At 34.0% G+C, this 25,502-nt stretch overlaps 1 protein-coding gene across 2 annotated transcripts in view; it reads left to right on the plus strand.

Moving 5' to 3' along the window:
- The first annotated feature begins 292 nt into the window (after positions 1 to 292).
- The window catches only part of LOC136988787 (calpain-D-like), a 31,605-nt gene continuing 6,395 nt past the window's right edge, over positions 293 to 25,502 (plus strand). The window contains exons 1-8 of one of the 2 annotated variants that reach the window (XM_067286751.1): positions 293 to 479; positions 1,147 to 1,349; positions 2,980 to 3,124; positions 8,807 to 8,879; positions 9,592 to 9,720; positions 17,605 to 17,757; positions 23,936 to 24,100; positions 25,234 to 25,421. In XM_067286751.1, the coding sequence (XP_067142852.1) occupies positions 440 to 479; positions 1,147 to 1,349; positions 2,980 to 3,124; positions 8,807 to 8,879; positions 9,592 to 9,720; positions 17,605 to 17,757; positions 23,936 to 24,100; positions 25,234 to 25,421 (1,096 nt within the window). In that variant the 5' untranslated portion in view covers positions 293 to 439. The remainder of the gene's footprint in view (positions 480 to 1,146; positions 1,350 to 2,979; positions 3,125 to 8,806; positions 8,880 to 9,591; positions 9,721 to 17,604; positions 17,758 to 23,935; positions 24,101 to 25,233; positions 25,422 to 25,502) is intronic. The other variant, XM_067286756.1, reaches the window with a different exon arrangement.

Genomic DNA, 25,502 nt, shown 5'->3' on the forward strand with positions numbered 1-25,502 from the left:
ACAGTTTTTACTAAGCCATTTTGTTAAAATCCGTTTTGTCTAGTTAAAACTAGTTTTAACTCAAATTCATTTCTGACTAGCAGTAAATTCTAGTTATAACAATGACATCCAGTAAAAACTAGTTTCAACTAGTTAAAAGGCGTTTTAACTAAAAACGGGTTTTTACTGTAACATATACAGTAATTTGTTTTATTTTTACAATTTTATTCAGTATTGTTATTATTATTTCATTTTAAAAAATGTTTTTAAAACTGTTATATTCTTATTTTGTTATTTATTTATTTCAATTTTATAGCGTAAAAGAAAGTTCATTGATAACAGCTTTCCACCAGATTCAAAATCCTTGTATTATGATCCGAAAATTAATAAAGCAGAATGCCAATGGCTTAGACCTTGTAAAATAAAATCTACTCATGCTGAATTTGAAACTGATTGGGTTATGATTCGATATCCATTAGAAGTTTCAGATATAGTACAAGGTAATATCATGACATAGCACTTTCTCAATATTAAGATTATAATAAAATATATATTGTAATCTTTATATATTGAAACCTGTGATTCCATATATAAAGAAATAATATTTTAGCTATTCAAATAATAAAATAATAAATTTCTTTATGTACTGTTTCCTATTATATTTATAACTTATCCGAATAAATTTATGTCTTTTCATTTCTATTACATTTAACTAACTGTAAGTAAAAAATTGAAAAGATATACCAAAATAAAAATGTAAATGTTTCAATTGTTTATTCTGGTATTAAATTCAGCATTTTAAAATATATTTTAATGAGAAATACTATTAATTATATCCTCCAAAAGCTGGAACTATTGAAAGTGAACAACACACTATACTGTATGTATTCCAGCACGAAATACAACGACTGACAAAGGACCAGGGTCGTTTTTTATACTCTCTTACTGCGAAGCAATGATGTTGTCAATACATGATATTAGGTATTGACAATATTATTGTTAAAGCTGTATATATTAATTGTTTTTGTAGGAAATAAAATGACTTAATAAATATTTTTACTGGTTTGATCAATGATTTGATTTATTAATTTAGTTTATAAATAATAGAAATCACACTATGACTAGGCATACATATAATTCTTATTTATTTTTTAAAATTTTGCATAGGTTCTCTTGGAGATTGTTGGCTTATGAGTGCTTTGGCTGTATTAGTTAAACAGCCGCAGCTATTAGAAAGAGTTATCGTTACAAAAGATATATGTCCAGAAGGAGCCTACGAATTTCAGCTATATAAAAATGGTTATTGGAAATCAGTTGTAATTGATGACTTGCTTCCATGTGATGCCAATGGATTTCTGTTATATTCAGAAGTAAGTATAAAAATTGTGTTTGATGATTATATTATAACCGAATCCAATAATTTATAGTTTAAATATATTCATCTCCATTTGAAAATTACATATTCCTAACATTTATGTTGTTATACAGCTTTATAATATATTTTTTATTAATTATAAATAATGTAAGCCAGTAATAATAAAAATTAGAGATGTTGTATTTCAGACATTCTTCTTAAACAATGTTTTAATTCTAAGAACATTTATAATTTCATTATCAGAACTACTTGAAAAAAAATAATGTTGTAATCTCAAAATTATTGTTTGAAATATTGTTTAAAGTATGAGTAACATAAATTACGTAATAAAGAATTTTAAGTACTTAAAGTTACTATAATACGCTTCTTGTTTAGCTTTGGTACTTGTGAGCGCTATGTTGGCCTCTTTATTCCTAGACTTATTACGCCGTCACTGGACACAGGATCAGTCTTAGAAAATCTGTTTATTTTCCCAAAGGCTGATCTTGTTTATTTACACTTAACTTGTCGACTGTTTGTGCTGGTCGGTAGAGTCAATGGCCCCGAGGCGGTCTGTTGAGATGTTCTATGAGGCTCGGGAAGCCCGGTGACGAAGCGTCGAAAACCAAAGCAGTCCAAGGCAATAGGGTGAAGGGAGGGATGAAGTGTGGGACACAGCAGACCAGAGAGATAACTTCACAACTAGAAGCGGAGGAAAGTCTCCCTTTGTCCTTGAGATCCAAACTTTTAAAGGATTTTTTTCCCCAGATTTCTAGCTTTCCTATTGGTTGGTTTCTTTTATCTAGGTAAAAAACAAATCATTTCGGGCTACGAAGGGTCAAATTCGACACCGCGTTTTATCTGGTCAAAAGAAATTAATCGCATCTTGAAACTCAAGACCCTCTTGTATTTAATTTTTTCTCAATGATACATTTTTTTAAACATAGGATGTATTCTGTCAAAAGTCAACTTTAAACAAAATGTAGAAAAAATTATCTTTAGATAACTAACTCATAAGTACACAAAGCTTTATAAATAATGAAGCCCAGGAATACCAAGAGGAGGACAAAGGGAGCAAATTGTCCTGGACCCAAAAAATAGGGACCCTTACACTATGTTTTTTTTCATTTACCTCCTTTAATATAATCGTTTAATTTACTATATGGCTCCCAATATGTATTCTGTTGTAGGTCCTGTTGCCCCCTGGTAGCTCTGAAGATGTAAATTTTATTATTACCAATTAGCTTATTTTTGTGAACTTTAAATTTAAGATTTTTGAAGAATTTAGAAATTAAAACATTTAATTTTTTACATATGGTTTTCATATAATATGCAGTGGTATTTTTTTGTGTGTGTTTTTAAATTATATATTATAATTGGTGATGATTCTCATTTACATTGCTTCATAGTAATAGAAAATAAATAGTATGATCAATTTGGCAATCCATACACATTTTTACAAATAATATATTCATCAAATTTCAAAAAAATAGTTTTCTATAATTATACTTGAAAGTTTGTTCTTTTTCATTTATTAAAAGATTAGTTTCAATAATTATATTGATTTATATCAGCTGAATTATTAGTATTTTCAATATTAAAACTTGTAAAAGGGTACTACTTTAAAATACATAAAATTTTCATAGGCGAAAAGAAAACAACTTTGGGTTTCATTGATTGAGAAAGCAGCTGCCAAGTTACATGGTTGTTATGAGGCTTTAGAATCTGGAAGGGTTATTGATGGACTACAAGTTCTAACAGGTGCTCCTTGCGAGAATATAATTTTGAACTGTAAGTAATATTTGATCAAAAGATATGAAATTTAATAGAAAATTATTCAATGGGATTAGTTATTTAGTTAAAAAGAAAGTTTTAAATTTACTTCATAAGATATGAATTTAAAATAGAAGAATATGTAACGAAAGATTAAAATATTACCGTATATTGAGATTTATTTATTGTTAATCAATCAATCTCCAAAACCTACATTATTACTTATTCTTTTTTCTTTTAATTTCCATTATTCTATTTAACTGTACATAACAATACACTCTTCAGAAGTGAAATTGCAATACCATGGAGGAATGTGTATAGCCACATGCACATTGCAAGAGCAGTAGAGGCGAGAAACATATGCAAATGATTAAAAGAACAAACAAATATAGATATGCAACAGACACCTGTTTATTGAGCAATGCCCTTCACAGGTATATTATCAATTAAGGTGATTAATCCCTTGCCAAGCTGTGTCCACTGAAATGCACATGTCGTCTACAGCAGGGGTGAGCAACCTTTTTAATCAACGGGCCAATTTAAATTTTAAAATTTTTTGGCCGGCCGCACATAAAGTAACACTTATTAATAATTTACAAAACTTTATTTATAATAAATATTAGAATAAAAATATAAAATTTAAAAAAAAGTAAAGATTTCATATACAAATTTTAATGCAAAATAAAAACAAACGAGAAAAGAACAGAAAAACGAATTTACTTGAAATTTTTAATGAGAAATTTGGCACTGTTTTTTCGATACAAGCTGATCAATATCAGCCGGAATTGATGAAGTAGCTACACGTACGCAGCATTCTAATCGTGCATCACTCAGTCTTGATCGGTGGTCATTTTTGATTAATTTCATGGTTGAAAATAATTGTTCGCAAACATACGTACTGTACTTCCGAACAGAGACATCATTTGCTTTGCATTTTTTGTCAAAAGCGGAAATTTCTCAGGGCTCACGTAAGATTTATAAAAATTTTCGATGTTTACTAATAAAAATACATTTTTTAAATCGGTATTATTCCCCATGTCAATCACTTCCGTTTGAAAGTCTTCGGGAACTGTATCCACATCGATATTAAATGGCGAGGAAAACATTTTCATGGAAACCGCTGTCTTCTCAGCTTTGAACAATTGGAATCGTAATTGAAATTCGTTGATTAAAATGTCTATATATTGTGCGTATTTTTGAGAAGTAGTAACGTTTTCTTTTTCTAAATGTGGAAAGTGAGACACATTATTCTGCAAAAGATGCTGTTTCCACAATTTTAATTTGCGCTCAAAGTCCTGAATTTTATCATACAAATTGTGAATAAACTGTCCTTTGCCTTGAAGTTCCACATTAAGATCATTGAGATGCTGAGCCATGTCGATAAGAAACCCAAAATCGCACATTCATTCTTTATTATCAAAATGAGGAAAGGCATATCCCTTCATATCCAAGAACAATTGTATTTCGCTTTTTAAGTTGTATACTCTTTTTAGCATTGCACCCCTACTAAGCCAACGTACTTCGGTATTAAAAACCACGTCGCCATATTCAGTTTCTAAATCTTTCAGGAATTCTTTAAATTCACGGTGACTTAACGCGCGCGACTTTATAAAATTGATTAGTTTAATTATTGGTACTGTGACATTTGGCAAACTCAATCTTTTCGCGCACAAATTTTCCTGGTGAATTATGCAGTGGTTAACGAATATTTCCCTTCCTGTGACCTTCTTAATGTCTTGAAATAGCCTTCCCGATACTCCTACCTCCATGCTTGACATTGCTCGTGCTCCATCTGTCGATATACCAATAATCTTTTCTAATGAAATTGAAAAATTTTCCAACACAGACTTTAGTTCATTGTACAGGTCTTTGTCGGTTGTAGTCCCTTGCATTGGAATCAGTGAACACAATTTTTCGGTAATATTAAATTTGGTGTCAATACCACGTAAAAATATAGCCAGTTGTGCTGTATCGCTAATATCGCAACTCTCATCAAGTGCTAGAGAACAGTATTCGAATTTTGCAATGCGTTCACGAAGCGTTGTTGCTATGTTCTCGGACAAGTCTTCAATTCTTCTTGCAATGATGAACCTTGATAAACTAATGTTTGAAATAATATTTATTTTATCAGGAAATGCTATTTTTGCAACAGCAGTCAGACATGCTTTTATCATCTCTCCATCCGCAAAGGGTTTCATTTTTTTTCCAGTATTTGACTGACAACAAAACTAGCCTTTACTGCCGTATTTGATAAAATAGTTTGATTTTTAAAAGCCTGTTGTTTTCCCAAGTTTTTCTCCATTTGATTAAACTTATCTATCCGGAGTTGTCCTATTAAGTTTTTATATTGTTGTTCATGTTTTGTATCGTAATGCCTTTTTATGTTATATTCTTTTAATGTCGACACAGTCTCTGAGCATATTAAACATACAGCTTTAACTTTGACAAAAGCGAAAAAATAATCAAATTTCCACTTTTCTTGGAAATGCCTGTGCTCATCCGCAACCTTCCGTTTTTTTTTTTGTTTGCTTTTCCGACATGCTATTATGGATTAAAAATTTGAAAGTTAAAAAAATTTGTAGGAAAAATTAATTTTGAATAAAAAAAACTCTAATGTTACCTTTTTGACAATAATATTGCACTCACGCCTTTCAAGAAACACAAGAATTCTAAAATTGCTAGTTAACAGCTTACCAGTCTGACTGATTGTGTGACAGAAGCAAACACAAACAAGCACAGACGCAGCGCGTTCGTATTGCATGTTTAAACAAGTCGCCGAGAAGTGTGTATTTCGTCACAAAAAATAGTTTCGGTTTAGTATGTACTACCATTTTATTATAATTAATTTTATAACAATATATTGATGGGAGAAAGTTGATAAAATAAATTCAATTTTAGAAATGCTTGGCAGGCCGCATAAACATGTTTAACGGGCCGCAAGGGGCCCGCGGGCCGCGTTTTGCTCATCCCTGGTCTACAGTATGTGGTGGTGGTCACCAGTGCACTTCATATCAGACGAGTCCCATAAGTATTTGATGGGAGAGAAATCCAGCAAGGCTGCTGGCCAAGAATGGATGCGAATTCTGTTCAGGCTGGTGAAAGTTTGCTGTGCGAAATGTGGTTGGGCATGGTTTTACTGGAACACCGTGTCAGGTGCAGTCTGCACCAGTGGCTGAACAGAAGGTCCCATAATTCATGTGACGTACTGGTTTGCTGTCAGAGTACCAGAAATGTGCACCAGAGCTGTCTGTTGATCGATGCTCAGCAAAGAGAGCTGAACGTAGTGTTTCCCAAAATACTGCCAATCCTGTCCAAAGTTGTCATTCCTCCACAGAAAAAAGAAAAATTCATCTGTAAACAATATCTGATACCATTCAGTGGTCCAGTTGTGATGACAATGACACCAAGCTTGCATCCCTGTTCAAGTGGTTACTAGCACCGTTGTTGCTGGTTGCCATGCAGTCAACTTTATGCAACCTGTTAAAAATGATTTGGGTGGACACAGATGCACCAATTGACGGAGACAGATTGCTTCGGATGTCACATGCTGTGGAAAATTCACCCAACGGACCGTTTGGTGATTCTGCCTGGCCTGTGCACTCTGTCGCGTGCCAGGGCAATCCACATGCTCTTCAATGTGTTTGCAGATGATTTTGCATCTATTGTGTCACACATTGATGGATAGTTCTCATGTTGTGCCCAACAAATGTGGCGACTGTATGCATTGACAAACTAAGGTAGCACAGTTCCAAGATACGGTCTTGTTCCCCAGCCATTAACTGACGGTATTCAGCTTGCTGTTGTCTTTGATACATTTTCTATGCTTCTTAGAAAGTTTGGTTTCTGCAAACTGTCACTGATAGCATTGTGAGATGTATGAGATTTTAAATAACGGGTTGTACCAAAAAATAAAATTTTATTTGAATGGACAATGGAACTCTTACAAGCTTCAACAGGGGTCACCAAACTACGGCCTGCGGGCCGGATCCGGCCCGCGAGGTCAGTTCATCCAGCCCACCACTGCACTGCGCCACAAATGAGATAAAATATAACTATTTATATAGAAATATCATAGATAAACTTACTATGTAGAAAAAATTAAAATAAATGTAAGTAAAAATGCTAAAATTAGTCCAATCTGATTTTTGCATCTGACAATAATACAATGTTTAGGAAAATCAGTAAAATAAAAAATTCGGCGACTTTTTGCGATATTGGATATAACAGCGCCTTTCTTGTAAGCACTGCAATGAAGTTTTTAACGAAAGCGATTACGAGCTTGCTGCGGCGATCGTGTTTGTGTATTGGTAAATAAGTATACTGGTTGTCTTTATTTTTTCTGTATTCAGTATACTGTATTGAACAAAATAGTTATGCGGTCTGCGCTCGTCATTCTTTCAGTTATCTGGCCTGCTGTGAAAAAACTTTGGATCTAGAGGAAAGCCATTCAGTTCCTCTGAAAGTGATAGCTAGAGTGCGATCTCTTTCTCTTTATCTGCGGGACCTGTGATTTCCGTCACGTGGCGGAAGCATGGAGAGCTATTTCTAATAATTCTGTTGGATAAAATTCTTTATAAAAGGCGAGAAGTCACCTTCAAACACGCCTTTGTTCATGCTAAGGCGCTCGCACTTTTCTTGCTTTAACCAATACTCTTGTTCCTCTCCTAGTATTCTACTTCGGTTCGTTCCCAAAAACTTTCAACTCTTTACGATGAACATGTAAGAATAATAGTTAATATAATTATATTATGTAAATTCTCAGTTTTTAGTATAGATTTGATAGATTAGGATTTGAAGTTTCCTCCTCTGTATTAATATCGAAACTAAACATTTTGTTTTCTTCTTATCAAAATTTTATTTTGAATTGCCATTTAATGTGTATATACGATAATTATAGTTTTTGTTTAAATAAATATATAGCTATATTCCTAATTGTCGTTTAATTGACTAATGCCTAACTCCATCGACAACCCACATTTAAATTAAATCTTTCTAAAATTCTCGTCGATTCGATCTTTCTCCACTCATAAGATAATAAATTTGTGAGTTAGAATAAGTTTAATTGCATCAAGATAGAAAAAGGATTTCATAGATCTTTCTTCATTTCATTTCCATCCTATATGTGGAACGGAGAGAGTCCCCAGAGTCACAGTAACTACACTAATAGCTATATATGTAGTATTCTTAACTATAACAAAGAAAATAGGAAGAAATAGCTTCTTGTTTTTTTCCTATTCCTGTTATAATAAATTAAAAAAATGAATTTAAAAAACTGTTAGTGTAACAAATATAGTGTTAAGTTTAATCTAAATTGCATTGATTTAAAGATAAGTGAGAATAAAAGAATATTTGAATATAAACAGATACTAAAGAAACTGAAGCTGATAAATAAATACAACTGGAATATCTGTATAATAAATAATAAACATTTTTTATTCCTGCAGCATTTGTTCTGTATTGTGAACTAATATTTTCAGGTCTTAATAAAGGATCATCTTTACATTCAACTTATAATTTAGATAAATAGATTGTAATTAATATTTTAATTATATGATTTATTAAAAATTTTATTTAATTAATAAATGAGCATAATTTTCTTTTAATATTTGAACCTGTTGCATATATTCTCTTGTTTAATTAAGTAAACTGATATAAATTGACTTATATAGTTTAAAATAATAAACATTTTTTTATGTTTAGCATCAACAATAGGTGAAGAAGAAATTGACAAAGATTTTATTTGGGCTCAACTTCTTAGCATGTATTCAGCAAAGTAATGTCACATTTTTAAAGTTTTATAAAATTTGAAAATAATGCAATTCTCTGATGATAAATAACATTAATATTCAATCCTGTTTTAGTAAAATTCAAATTAATTTTGTTAGTTTCTCACAAAATTAATTAGTTCACAAGATGAATGCTTCAAATGTTTTTTGAAAAAATTTACTGTGAAATTTCTCTCTTAAGTAAATGTTTCACTACATCCTTAGGTATACAAAAAATGACTGTTAAATTTACCTGTGGTAGTCAAAATGGCGGCTCGTCTCTGATTCCAGCAAACAGAAGAAGGGAAACAGTGGGGACGCACCTTCTAACCTAACCTATCCTATTCTAATAAATTACCATAATTATTACCAACCAAATTATTAAAATAGGTTAGGTTAGGTTAGAACTTATAGGTCACCACTGTTTCCCTTCTTCTGTTTCCTGGAATTAGAGACGTGCCGCCATTTTGATTACCATAGGTAAATTTAACCAAAATGACTTATGTGTATTGTCAAATGATTATCAATAGTGAAATGATAATGGATAAACTTAGCAATTTAAATCATTTTCAATGATGAGTTATTAAACATTGACATAAAAAACTACACTTTCAAAATAGAAACAAAAACTTTAAAAATATTTTAAAAAATTTTTGTTGTTTATTGTAAAATAAACTTTTAAATATTTAGAATATGCATTTTAATAAATTTAATAAATAGGTTTTTACTTGGTGCATCTTCTGGAGGAGGAAATAACTCGCAATTAGATGATGAACAGTACTATAAAATTGGATTAATTCCTCGCCATGGCTATTCTTTATTACACATATTTCATGACGATGATTTAAGGTAAGAGTTTGTTATCTCTATTATTACAAATTTAAATGAAAAATACTACGTGCTTATCACTAAAATTAAAACTAAATTGACGTTATTATAATAAATAACACTGGCAATAAAGGTAAAGGTATAGAAGAGAGCTTAGGATTTAAATTAAAACTTGAGTATTCATTGGGGAAAAGATAAATTGTTTGGCATGTGGATAGAAAAGAAAGGGAAGGCATATAGAACAAATGTAAGAATTACACAAGATTAATGTATATGCACCTTACAATTCTAAAGACTCATGTAGATAAAAAATAGCGACCTTTGATAGCTTGAAAACAAAAGCAATTAAAGCATTTTTGGATTGAAAAGCATTAGAAAAACTGAAAAATTGAAGGGATAGGAACAAATCATAGAGTTGGGAAATGAGAGTTTCAAATGTTATTTGTGTTATGTAATTTTTATCCATCTATAATTCAATATATCTTTTAGAGTTTAAGCCGTCGCTAGTATTTTCGATAAAATGCTACAAGAATTCAGATTTAGTGACAACTTTCTTGCTATATTTCGCTAGAAAACTAACGTTTTTAAGATTTTTAACTAGTGACAGGATGATACCAAACTTTCTTCCGATTCAGATTCTTTTGAATACTTTATTTTAGAAAAATTAACGATTTACATTACAAGCACAATACATTCATTAATTAAGAAACTCGACATTGTATTTCTGTGACGCCAATGCCCAACGGACCAATTTCGTACTATGAAGTGTACGGTCATCTTGCCAAAAGGGAGCGCTTACCTGACGACTATGACAAGCCTTTCAATATTTTCTTATATTGCCCTTTTTATTCACCGTAAGGTTTGGACTATCTCCTTTGTTAACCTCTGCAGCTATGACATTCACGACCGGTTTTTGCCGTTTATTTCTTTCCGTCCGCTTAGCTTCCTTTAAAGCGCAAAAATCGGCTGCCGAAGGTAACGCATCCGTAGCGCAGCTAAGCTTATCGGTCAAAGCGTAGGTTATCAATACTGGAGTATAATAATTTTTTTCTGTCTAGCCGCCCTTTTAAGCTTACAGGTATTATCACTAACATTGCGAATACCTGCTGTCCGAACGCGCCGATTAACTTGATTTTTCTCGCTGCACGGGACATGTAACCGGGTATTAAAGACTTCCTAATTAGTGTCTACTGTTGTAGAGAATTTTTGACCTCGACAAGTAAGCAAAGAATTTTTGTTTATGCTAGCGAGTACGTTTCCACTAATCGTATCCTTGTCGATTCTTACCCTAGGTATTAGCGAGGTTGAGGCCGAAGTTTTAAACGCGAAAACGTGTACGTCGGACGTTCAGCGCCGCTTTCCTGTAAGCCTAGAAGTTTGACAATGGTGTTTGGAAAGTCAGCGGAATCGTGCTCGACATTCCAAACGCCATTGTCAAACTTCTAGGCTTACAGGAAAGCAGCGCTGAACGTCAGACGTACACGTTTTCGCGTTTAAAACTTCGGCCTCAACCTCGCTATTAACTGGTGGTCAGACTACCGTTTCGTCTACTGTTGAACAACTCGCGCTGCTTTGAACCTCAGCATTTCATCCTTAATACATTTCCGAGGACAATCTCGTTTGAAATGCCCCATTTGATTACAATTACAAGATTTTATTTTTGATTCCCTCACTTCAGACTCTCTATTGTTTGCGCTCACATTCCCAGTTTTATCGACTGTCCTCGTTGGTTGGTTCTCCCATTTCAGTCATAATACGATACCCTTTTATCTCTTTCGGATTTATACCTAAAATCCCCATTTCCTACAGCCCCTGTATGCTTCTCGGTATACCTGGCTATTTCTTCCGGCGTGATCCAACCCTTACCCTCTTGTAACAAAACGTAAATCCTAATGTCGGCATCTAGCTTAGTCTTGAGATGATCAGAAATAACTAGCTTTGTCAATTTTTCGAAGGAATCTATGCCTCTGCTATTCAAATAGTACCGGTATAGGTCTTGCATCCTATCCCGAAATTGAAGCCATGTTTCTCTATTTCTCTTTTCAGAGGAAGTGAATTTCTTAAGATACTCTGCGGCAGACAACTTTATTTCGTCTAGCACGAATTGTTTTAAGGTTTCGTAATCCCTGATTTCGTTTGCCGTGAGTCTACTCAAGGTTGTCTCGCATTTCTCTGATAGTACCGTTAAAACTAACTGTCCCTGAAGCTCTTCCGGTACTGTACGTTGTATGTTTGTAATACAACCTCCACAGTACGGAACCACAACGGTACTTCCGCTTCCTTGTCTGGCATTTTGGATAAAGCCCACCTGATTTTCCTAGCTAGACTATCCAAGTAACCTCCTAGCTCAGAGTTACTACTATTCTTAGATTCGCTTCGTAACTGATTTCTTTCTAACTCTATTTCATTCTTTCTAACTTCTATTTCAGCTAGCCTAATTTGCCGGCGCAACTTCTCTATCTTGTCTGATCTCAGTTTCGTTCCAGTTATCAATAACCTCGACCTCAGAATCCAAATTTTCCCTTTCTGACTCTATCCATTACATGGGATTGACTAAGATCAGCCCGACCTTCGTGATCCTCAGAACACGACATTCCCTTTTTTGACCCTTGAGTCCTTCTGCGTCCCGGCATTCCGAATACGAATAATTAAGAACAACTTACCAATAGCTTTGTTCCGCTTTAATTTCCGGCTGCTCTTCCTTTCGTAAGTGTCCTGTGCTGGTTTCTTTCTTCTTAAGTCCTCAATTATCTTGAAAGTGGGCTTAGTACTTTCCTGTCTCCTTGCGATAATCTCCTGAAGAGTTGCAAGATAATCCTGTCGAAGACTGCGCCAGTGAAGATCTCGTAAAGTTCTTTTTCAAACTCCGTCTTGTTGAGTTGGGTTCCGTGTGTATCACGATCCGATAGTTGATTCTGGTTCGATGGAAAGTACACCTCCACACTCAATTAAGAAAATATTTACAGTCTATTTACAAAACAAAATACGTAGAATGTACAAGTTCGACAACATAATATATGCAGGACAACAAAGTGTGGTGTCTCACGTATTGGATTAGCTTCCGGGAACTATTAAACTCTGGGGAGGCTTCAGTTAGCTTGTGGAGTTAGCTCAACTGCACAGTCAGTCTAGTCTCCGCACTAAACCGTCCCTAAGATGTTTGTTTACCAGAGGAGAGCACTCTCTCTACGCTCAGCGGGCTACCCAAGTGCCTGAGACTACCGTGCACCAGTCTCTTGCCCTTCTCCCTCTCCCGTTCGCTCCGCTATTTAAGGGTTTTTTGGACGGAACACTTCCGACTAATCGCAAACCGTTCTTTCTTGAACAGCTTACACTTAGCTCCGCTGTTATCCGACGAGAGTGGAGCTTACACTTGTTTACGTTTAGTAGTTTTTTATATGGCAAGCGGCCTATCGTCTGACCACAGGTGGGTCCAATTGACAAAGTCGGCGCTTCCTTTGTTTTCCCTCTGTTTACAAGTCAACACCTTACAAGTGGCATATTACCTGACTGCATTGGGTCCAATTGACAAGGTCGTGCTTCTTTTGTTCCTTCTCTGCTAAACGGTCAATACTTTACATCTCAATCGGAAATGCCTGATAAATGTTATAACTCCATCGCATTTAACACTAAATGAAGTTTGAAAATGATGCAACAAACGGAACGAATATCATTGTCATTACGAGTTAACCAAGTTTTGAATTCACTCACTTGAGCCAGGTTTTTCCTAAATGTACAATTGCATGTACCGGTAACTTACTCAAGGAAAAGAAGAATTAAACAAATGTCTAGACTGATTCATCTTGAAAAAATGAATTTAGCGTGTAACAGCAGTAAATTTAGAGTAAAGAATTATTTTTACATAAAATCACGCGAAACGCATTACAGCATCATTTGTGAATCATAACAAAAACATTGTTATAATGGGAAAGTCATTTTATGATTAAAAAATACTTAATTTGTCTTGAACAGCACCTTAAATACTTTTTAACAACACTTTAATTTCTATAAAAGAATGTTCTTGATTCTTTTCACAGTCAGGTTTTACAAAAAGATTTGAACTGTCTTATTAAACAGTGCGAATCTTCTTGTTAACCTGACGTAGACCTATGAAAAGGGTTGAAAATGTTTGTTTAAACAAATTATTGTTGCAAAAAAAGTAATTAAGGTATATGTTTACTTATACTTATAAAAGCTGTTTAAACTTTTAAGTAAACATAATAAATACAGTAGAGCATCGATTATCCGACTTAATTGGGGACTGGGGTTGGTCGGATAACTGAAAAGTCGGATAACCGAAAAGTATGAAAAAATACATTATTAGTAAAGCGTATTAGGCCTGGTTTAAATACTAGCCTCTCTTTCATGGTCGTGCCAGTGCTGCCAGCTAAAACATGCAAAAATTTAACAAAAATAATATTAAAGTAGCCAAGACATAACCAAATGTTGTAGCGCCACATCACTAGCGGACATTTGAATTTGCCAACTAGAACGCGGTCGGTTAACCGATAAGTCGGTTAATAGGGGGTCGGATAATCGATGCTCTACTGTATTAAAAATAATTTTATGTAATATTTTTTTAATTAAAATATAATTGGGCTGCAATTTGAAAAAACTGTAGACCAATAAATTCTCACTGTCATTTGTTTATTCGTCTTTGCTTAATCTCGTGAATGGAGTTATATCAAAGACGAGATAAGATATGAAAACCTTAGGAGGAGGAAGCCCAGATTAGCTATATTAGAATTTCTGATGCAAACCGGAAGTCACGTTATTTCAATTTAAAAATTTTCCCCGAAAGGTGTTAGATGACCTGCACGACTTCATTGCTAAAAGAAAAGTATGATGCACAGGGGAAGGCATTACTAATTTTAGGTGGAGAGCATATATTTTAAACGAAATACATTTAAAATATGATTAAAAATTTCAGCCCGGCATTGTGACGTTATCACAATAAATAATTGCTTGTTTTGTAAATATTTTAAACTGTTTTGCCGACACTTAAATATTTTTGTCGACCGCTGGTCTCCATTTATAATTGTCATCCAAACCGACCTAATACCTGCCGAGTGGCAACCCTATCTCTCCTAAAATGGGACAGTTAGTGCAATCTCTCGTCGTTCCGACCACAAGTAAAAAAAGCCCACCTTGACTGACGTCACCTCATATATGGGGCGTTGTTATGTATTCTCTGCTTTGTATACATAAAAGTTTCCAATAAACGAATACTAAATTGTTAATATTGTAATTGTCGGAACGTAGTGACGACTAATACTTGACTTCGTGCATTCCTTGTCCGCAGAATAACTCTGGAATGAGTTGTCCGATCTTGATGAAATTTTCTACGACGACTCATCATCACTCAAGGATGAAATGATTAAAATTTCAACTTTCAAAAATGATCCGTTTTTGTAGAACTGGATATAGGTGTTTTTCTTCAGTATGGATCATTTTTGAGAGTTAAAATTTTAACCAGTTCAGCCTTGAGTGATGATGAGTCGTCGTGTAAAATTTCATCAAGATCGGACAACTCATTCTAGAGTTATTTTGTTGACAAGGAATGCATGAAGTCAAGTGTTAGTCGCTTCCTGCACGCACGTGTAGAAGCGTCATCTAGTGGTCGGAAAATATGACAAGCATTAAAACGGTAATTTTGAAAGGTAAATGTTGTCGCTAACTGGACACACAACAAATATAAAGAATCTTTATAGAATAATAAGTTTAAACAAGTCTTCTTTTTAAAACATGGAGCAGCAGCGATCAATATTGATGGCTTTACGATCCATTCTCTCCTTCGTCTTCCTATCGTTAGTACGAAGTTTCGATCTCTAAATGGAGAAGCTGCACAGAGATTCCAGATTGAGACAAAGTCGCTCAAATTCATCATCATCGATGAAATGTCAATGATTGGTGCAAGAATGCTTTACATGATCGAGAGAAGATTGAGAGAGATAAACCCCGAGAAAGATGAGCCTTTTGGTGGATTCTTTATCTATTTGTTTGGTGATTTTCGTCAGCTTCCTCCTGTTAAAGATACTCCTCTCTACTCGAGTGTTTTTTACGATGTAATGTCCCAGCAAGGTAGATTCGCATTTGATTCTTTTGAGAAGTTCATTGAACTTAGTAATTCTCATAGACAAAATAGCGCAGATAGTTCCTTCACGGATGTCTTACAACATCTAGCTTCGGGTGATTTCTCTGATACAGATCTGAACATTCTGACGACAAGAAATCGAGCCTATTTATCCAGAGATGAACTTGATCAGTTCCAAACGGCAGTAGAGCTATATCCAACAAACGAGCAAGTTAAACGAAGCAATGAAGACTACTTGCAGTCAACTGGATGCCCTTTTGCATATGTAGCAGGGGTGGGCAAGCAAGAGTTCAGTGGGAGCCGAAATGTAGGTTTTGCAAAATGCATGGGAGCCGCAGTTCTGTACTATCGTGGTGGATAGTATGGTAAGGCCGGAAAGGATAGCACTTTCAGCAAGAGCCGCATGTAACTCAAAAAGAGCCGCACTTGCCCATGCCTGTTATATATCATCTGAAAACACTCCAGATATTGCCCTGCCTTCGTCCAAAGATGACTCAAGCTCTTGGTCTCTCGGTCCCTCCAAGTTTTTGAATCTCTCAGTTAATGCCAGAATCATTCTGAGAGTCAACTTATGGGTGCAAGGAGGTCTCGTCAATGGTTCATTAGGAACTGTACGCTACATGATATATGTTTGTAATGCTCGCCCTCCAGCTCTTCCTCTGTTTATTTTAGTGGAATTCGATAGCTATCAGGGACCTTTCATCTATGATAATCTGTTTCCAATAATCCCCATAACACGCACTTCGAACGATGGCAGTATATTGCGATCTCGTAGACAGTTTCCCGATACCTTAGCATACTCGATGACTATACATAAATCACAGGGATTAACTCTTTCAAAAATCAAAATAGATATAGGGAAAAAAGAAACAGCTATCGGTCTTATCTATGTTACATTGAGTACAGTGAAAAAATAACTGACATAGTATTTTTAAAGAGTTACAATAAAGATCGCAACGAGTCAATTTGTAAGTCCAAGGCCTATAGTGATAAACAGAATTTCATGAGACATTGGCATAGCAATTAATTAATGGCTTATTCTGACCTTATATTTGTACCTTTAAATGATCCAATAGAAACGAATGATTCTTTGTTTCTTTTTTCCTCATAATCTAGAAAATAAAGGTGCGAGCAGCTTCGTTCCGACTACACGCTGATGTAGCGTTACTTAACTAGTTTTAAATAAATTCTGATGGAGTGGGATTTGTTTAAAAGTTTTGTTTCTGCTAGATGTAAGGATACGACATCGGCTAAAGTTTATAAAATGATAGTTGTAAATGACCTTCTCTCAGATTACCCTCATATATCAACAGTTATTAAATTTGTTTTTTCATACCCAGTGAACACTGTTGAGTGTGAAAGGTTTCGGTGAGATGACATTAACAAAAACTCCAATTGAAAACTGCCTTGATGTAAAAAATGTCAGCAACTTGTTAAACATCGTCATAAATGGACCTTCAATGAGGGAATTTGATTTTCATTCAGCATTCATTGCCTGGTGTGAATCAAAACCAAGCAAAATTGTACAATAATGTATGATACTTGTACGTTGTAACATTAGCTTTATGGTTAAATTGGTAGTGTAATACAATGTAATAATGTACAGTATCTGTGAGAGTAAACAAATGTTTAAACAATAATATATTGTGTACTGTTCTGGGTAGCCTCACGGATGAGAAATGTTAGCTACGGTTTCTAAAATTTTGCTATAATTTTCTTTAGTAAAATTAGCTCAAATGCTACAGAAATTTTTTTTTCAGTTTAAATCTTGTATCTTTTATTAATTATTTATCACTTTATGAATTTTATAGATTGTTATGTTTAAGAAATCCTTGGGCTAATTATGTTTGGAAAGGAAACTGGTCAACTCATTCAAGAATGTGGACTACGAGGTTAAGGAAAAAATTAATGCCTCCTGATATTGAAGAAAGCAGTTTTTGGATATCATTTGAGGATGTATTGAAGTTAGTACTTATAGAAATGACAATTTTTTTAAATATAAGTTATTTTACTTATTGATTAAGGAGGTAGATCAACTCACCCCAACATTTGCCTTTTTTATTGTTTATCATCATTTTATCGAATTCCGTGTGTTTTGGGAATTTTTTCCTTTCTTTAGTGTGATATTTACGGAATATTATTGTGTTATTTATCAAGATATTTTTACATGAAGTAAAAAACATCAATTATTTACTTAAATTTTTATGGTTAATGTTACCTTAGGTGCCAAGATGGCGGCTCTTCTCTGATTCCAGCAAGGAAACAGTGGGACGCACGTTCTAACCTAACCTATTCTACTGTTGATAATAATTATTAAAATAGGTTAGGTTAGGTTAGAACGTGCGTCCCACTGTTTCCTTGCTGCAATCAGAAACGAGCTGCCATCTTGGCACCTAAGGTAACATTAACCATTTTTTTAAATGAGACATCCTGTATTAAGTTCTTTTAATGTTTTGGCCACCTTTTCTACACTTTCAGCAAATGATAAAATTTCCTAAGGTTTCCTCAACCATATTAAAATTCTTCTCATTTGTATAATGTTTAATTAAAACAAATACTCACTTTAATAATGAAAAAATAAAATCTAAGTTTTGTTATTTTTACCCATTTGAATTTCAAATATTTTTCTAATAAATGTTATTTTTTTTAAAAAAAAAACTATAGTAAACTTGTTAAAAACATTAAAATTTCTTTATCAATTCTGCTTCCCAATTTGTTAGAATATAGACATTACATACTTTAGGGTTATTTTGAATGTCACTTACACAACCAAACAGTGGCGTGCCGTGACATTTGATGATAGGGAAGCTGTGTTTCTGTAAGAAGCCGAATTCCAGGGGCAATCAGTTAATTGCGCGTCAGTGATGGCCTAGGGTCCATTCGAAGATCAGAGGCAAGGTACTGAGGGCGAGGCACGAGCGACACGTTGCTTTGAGGTGGGTCCGAGGCCACATCGGGATCCTGGGTAACGAACGTGCCGATCATCTGGCTAAGGCGGGGGCCAGAGGCCCATTTGTAACGAGGACGGTAGAACCCTCGACAACATACATAAAAGGTACTTTGCTGCGACGATCGATGACATGCTGGCAAGAGAGCTGGACTCAGAGTGCAGTAGGTAGGTCAACCTATGCCTTCATGCCTGATGTTGGCCTTACTCCAGTGAGTTTGTGTTGGTACAGAACGCAAATACTGACCGGACACGGGGGGTTTCCCCACTTCAAGTCCAAATTTGGACAAGGAGATGGTAGCTGCTCCTGTGGGTGTCCTCACGGAGACGCGAGACGCTATGTGCTTGACTGTCCTCTAGCTGAGGACTTCCGCCTAGGGGCCGACCAGGTCAACTGGAGCATGCCCCCTGAACAAGTACTTAGAACGCTAGCAGCTAGTAAAGGAAACCTAAAGAAACTGAAGGAATTGATGGTAAAGGTCATAGAACTACTTGACCTTTAGAGCCCAGTGGACGCACTAAGCAGGGTGCCCCACTGGGCAGGGTGCTCCTTCTTGTAGGGAGGGTACCCCGCTGTCCGATGTTTGAGTGTCTGAATGTAATTGTTTGAACGATGATAATCTATATAAGTGAGCTAATACTTGACAGAGCAAAGCTAAAATGCAGTACAGGCTGCATATATACATACAAAAGTTATGCCAAAGTTAGAGCGTTGGGCCTAAGGGAACGGATGGGAGCCCGAAAGAAGTACCCGGTGGCCCAACTAAAAGAGTCCAAGTCTACCTTATGGTACGAGACCAAAGCCTATGATTAAGGCATAGTCTCTTCTAACCCTGTGGTGCCAATAGGCGGGGCAGGGCAAGAGTTTGCTTTATGAGGTTAGAGTCCATTCGTACGTGCGTGTAGCGGAAGAGACGTACCTGACAAAAACCGACAAAAAGAAACATAAACTAAGCATATACTATGTACTGTACAAAATAGTTTGCTATAGGACAATCAGCCGTTCGGACATCCTGGGCGTCCACGTGGTTCTTCGATGGTCGATCGAAGGTGGCCCCGGGACAGTGGCATTGACAAGTCTGTAGGGCACAGGGAGACTTCCTCTGTTGGCGTCGGGGACACGGTCTAAGTCCGAAGTGGCACGGGTTACAGGTTGGCACAATAAAAGAGAAATTGTATTCTTTCTTTTTTTTTTGCGCGTTGACACACGGCGTTTTGGTTATTCGGAACGTTAACCGAGTGCGAGGTGGCCTCGATTGGTCGGAGATTATATCAATCTCCGTTCTTTCTTTTGTCCATTTTGATTAGTCGTTCTCCCTCAATCACGCTTCCCAAGTGGTTGGTCCCTCGTTACTAAGCGTAACGAGACTCTTACCTGGAGCGCGAGAAAAGTCAAAATCGAAGACGAATTCGATCTTCCACCGATCATAGGACGGCTTCCTTCCGCGATTTATGGTTTCTGCCTGGCAGTTTGATATAAACAATGGGTGTCCGACTACAAACGACTTTTACCTATGTTTTTTTCAAACTAATAAATTTTTCTCTAAATTAACCGTTTTTTTCGCGTCTTTCGTGACGGGTCAGACCTGTCTGGTACATGACATTTCCATAAAAGTTTTAAACAAATACTGGAAATGACAAAAATAAACAATTTATGTATTTTAGTTCTAAAATACAAATAATACATACATAATACAAATTGATACGATACAAACAATAATAGAAAAACTTGTTTTTTAAATTTTTTATAAACTAACTTTATTCGGCGATTTTTTCCGCAAAATCGTTAATTACTTTATCATAAAAGTCGCTGGTCGTTGACTCCATCGACGTGTTTAAAAGCTCTTTTTCTATCGAAAGCAACGGTAGCGACGACAATTTTTCCTTTGACCGCGTGTTCCTGGCCAATGTATGAATTTGTTTCGTGGTTGAAAAACTGCGCTCAACAGACGCACTGGTAGATGGTACCATAAAAATTAATGATATTAAATCATATAATTCTTTTAGTACGTCTTTGTTCGGATCGACATTAATTATAATATGTTTTATGTTTAAGAGTTACTTGTCAATATAGTCCGGACACGAATATAAATATTCCGATTCACTACGTAATTTAGATAAATCAAAAAATTTTTCATAAAATTTACTTAATTTATAGAATTAAAACACGCTTGGAAAAATTGTTTTTCATAATATTAAAATTATTAACATCTAAAAGTGATAAAAATTCTAAAGATTTTATGTCTGAAAATCTGTCAATTTAATTACAGTATAATTAAAAGAAAATTATAATCAAATATAACTTTGCAAAGAAACGTACTGTACATAAAAATAACATTGAATACTCTTTACTTTTTAAATCTTAAACAATGCACTTATTCAGATAGCTCCCTGCCCAGTGGCTAAGGGATAGAATCGTTGGATGCGTTACACGTGTGTAGCTTCCACCAACTAAACCGGCTGAGGTTGGTGCACTGTAAAGCGCATGCGCCAATGCCCTCCGGCTGCTTTAACCCATTCAGTTATTCTCGCCGTGGAAGCTGTCTCGTAAGCTCTTCCATTCCACCACTGATATTCGAATATACAATAGCAATCTTATCGTTTTTTTCACATGTAGTATAGAAACTTGTAATAAGATACATAATGCAGTTATAATAAAATATTAATTTTAATTAATTCAAAGTACGTTAAAATATGAAAATTTATATTTTAGAAACTACAAGGGAAGGTCATTGGAAGGTGAAAGCGGCGCTTCCACCGCTTCCAATGACGGCACGACACTGCAACCAAAATATATATTTGAATATACTTTTTAACTTGAAGATAATTGCCTAAAGCAATTCAAAACGTTCATTTTCCTCCATCAGTTTGTGTTTCACGAATTGGATTTTGGTTGTGTAAGTGAGATGATAATTATCCAGTATATAGCTAAGAGTTATTATTTTCTGTTCATTGGATAAACTGAATTTCCTTTTATTCATTTCTTAATCAGTTTATTCTTCTCCCCTTCTCCCTCTTTCCAAACGTTCCCTAATTTACAAGGATTTACAAAATTATTTTCCACCTTTTGGTTTATTTCAATCCATTTTATTATTACTTCATTTATTATTAGTTTTTGAAATATATATACTTTATTTAAAATTTCTAATATATATATCTTAGTAATTTAGGATTTTTACAGTTATTTTTATCTATTATACAATTGCTTATATTAAAGTGTGAAAGAAGCTATTTTACAAAATATAATCTCTTGTTTGTATGTAAGGCTGTGTAAGCAAGAATAATTTTTGTATTGAAGTTTCTATAAATTTTTTATTCGTTTGTTTATAACTCAATAATATTAGTATATGATTTAAAAAATGTGCAGTAAAATTTACTGGTTTGATAAATAAGTAGAAATTTTAAAATTTGTAGATTTACTTCTATTTTTAATGCTAGATTCTAATAACAGAATTATTGCATTTTGATGCAAACATATACAAAATTAATCTGACTAGTAAATTGTTATGTAAATGACAGAAACGTATAAAATAATACAGTAGAGCATCGATTATCCGACCCCCGATTAACCGACTTATCGGTTAACCGACCGCGTTCTAGTCGGCAAATTCAAATGTCCGCTAGTGATGTGGCGCTACAATATTTAGTTATGTTTTGGCTACTTTAATATTATTTTTGTTAAATTTTTGCATGTTTTAGCTGGCAGCACTGGCTCGACCATGAAAGAGAAGCTAGTATTTAAACCAGGCTTAATACACTATACTAATAATGTATTTTTTCATACTTTTCGGTTATCCGACTTTTCAGTTATCCGACCAACCCCAGTCCCCAATTGAGTCGGATAATCGATGCTCTACTGTATAATGAAAACGTTTTAAAATTTTTCTGCAATTTTTTTCCTATTCACTGATTGCAATCTCCAATGTTTTGAGATTGGATTATTATCATCATTGAGAAAAACGTGTCTGGTAGAAAAGGAAAAATTCTAACAAAACCCAAGTTGGAAGGATTGAAGAGGACCTATGAAGATAGACAGTGACATTGTCTCAATACGATGTATATTCCTGAAACTAAAAAATTTAAATAGCTCTACAAGGTTTGAAAACAAAAACACATTAAATATTGAATAAAACAGGTAATTCCAGTCATGGAGAGATTATTGGCAAAGAGTTTTTGATTTTGGATAATAAATCTTTCTTCACTCTCTCTCGCTTGAAAATCAATAGTAATAGTAGATTTTATAGCAGTTATATCTTCTCTACATCTGCACAATGTAAAGTTTTCCAAAAAAAAAAAAAATTGAGGATAGAGTTTTGGTTTGGATTGTTGAAGAATTGAGTCAAACTCTAATCAGAAAATCAGATTTTGCCATCAACACCAAGCAATGCTTAAATGAATAAATATGACATCATCTGATTTCTTACATTATTCTCAAGAAGAATTATAGAGTTTTGCTTTATTTATCCTTTTTAATTTTCAATATATAGAGAAGTAAATTTTTCTTAATACATTCTTCTTAATGGATTATTTTTTAGTACAATGTTCAAAAAGTATCGGGAATGGGTTCATTTAAATTGCACATGTACAAGAAGTGCTATCATTTTTTTTTTTTTTTTTGTAATTTGGTGCAATTTTCACTGACATCTAGCAGCAATTCGTATGTTATCGTCTTGGTTTGTGAATAAACGCTTGTTTTGCATGTAAAGAATTTTTGCGCTGGCGATTTTTCAAAATGTCGAGTGTAATTGAACAAAGAACATGCATTCAATTTTGGTTTCTCAATGGAATTACTACTACAAAAATGTTGGAAATGTTGCAAAAAGCCTTTGGTTACGATTATCTAGCAAAAGCAAATTTTTGAGTGGTACAAGATGTTCAAGGAACGCAGAGAATGCATTGAAGATTAACCATACTCTCTCAGTCAGTGGTTTCATATTGCCTTAACAACATGTGTGGAAGATCAGTTGGGTGTTTATGGTGTGGTGGGTTATACAAAGCTTTATTTCCATTTTATGTGAGGTATACACTGGTGTAGATTATATACTACCACGGGATATCCACATGGAATTACAATAATTAGCTTTTTCATATATATATATATATATATATATGTGTGTGTGTGTGTGTGTGTGTGTGTGTGTGTGTGTATAAATATTAGATATTTCAATTCTAAATAATTGAAAAATATGTTTTAGGTATTTTGATTCTATAGATGTATGCAAAGTAAGATCAAATTGGCATGAAGCTCGGTTTGAAGGCACTTATCCATGTTTTGCTGATCACAGAAATCTCACAGCAGTTAAAATATATATCTCAGAATTTACAGAATTGGAATTTATGCTTTTTCAAAATGATCAAAGGTTAATCTTTTATTATATGTTGTCTTAAAATCAGGATAAATTAAATAATTTATTTAGCTAACAAGAATTTTAAACCAAAATATTGTACTGTTGATTAACTAAAATTAAATAAAACAGTTCTAGAATTAACAGATAATATTATAAACTTTGGTAATGTTCATAGTATTGATATTATTATGTTGATTGGAAAGTAATGTCAGATTTTGTAATAACAACAAATTGACTTTTTATTAAAACTTAATCTCCTGTATATTGTCTTGGTTTTCTATTACTGTCTTTCATCTGGCTACTTCTTGAAAAAAGTTCTCAATCTTTGAGGAGAAACACTCTAATGCCTCTGATACCTTCATGTTTTGCCATTAAGAAACTTTTGATCAGATAATAATAGTTCGGTTCTACGTCAGAAGAATATGGTAAATGGCATAGTACTTTCCATTGCAATTCACTCAATTTCGCCTATGTCCTAAAAGATGCCTAAAGCATAGTGTTATTGTAATAGAAGATGAATCCATGTGAAAATGCTATATCTTCCTCGGATTGGTTGAACTATTTGAGAGAGTATTTTGCAGGACCAAATACAGTAATTTACATTGATTTAAGCTCAGGATATCCAAAAGAGGAATATTATTACCAATCACTTTGAGTGAATTAGATTATTTTAATTTTCTGATTACAGTTTCTAAGGCCCCTGGTCTCAATAACATAAGGAACGAAATGATAAAATACCTTTCTACAGAAATATTATTAAATATATTGGATATGTTTAATTCCTTTTGGACTATTCGCTTTTTTTTCTTTATTTTGGAAACAAATTACTTTAAGGATGATTTATAAGAGGGGGAAGTAGGCAGACGTCAACTAATTACGAATCAATTGCTTTAATTAGCATATTTAGAAAGGTTCTTTTTAACTATTATGGTAAATCTTCTCCGGAATTGGTGGTAAACTTAGTATAGTTAAAAGATTATTAATTATTATTGGATAGTCCTCTATATTGAATTGCATCAACTACATTGATGCAATATTGAATTGTATATTTCTGACTTTAGAACTGCACAATATATTTCATGTATATAATAATATTTTAATAAAATCTCAGGTATATAAATAATAAATTAATTATTATTCCATAGGAATGTAGAAAATTCAGAGAGATCTTATCTAGATCTTTGTATCACCGTGTTTCATGCAGCATCAGGACATGTTGGATTATTCAAAGAATGCAGCAGCCGTCAAATCAGATGTTTCGTCGGTTATAATACCGTGTTAGAAATGGGAGAATACGTTGTCATTTGCTTTGCTTTCAATCATTGGAATACATGTAAGTGTACATTTTAAATTTTCTACATAAAATTTAATTTTTATAAATAAATTATTTATTTATTTAACTTTATAAATAGCC

This window comes from Centruroides vittatus, unplaced genomic scaffold, assembly GCF_030686945.1.
Source record: "Centruroides vittatus isolate TY-2023 unplaced genomic scaffold, ASM3068694v2 contig_1276, whole genome shotgun sequence".
NCBI lineage: Eukaryota > Metazoa > Arthropoda > Arachnida > Scorpiones > Buthidae > Centruroides > Centruroides vittatus.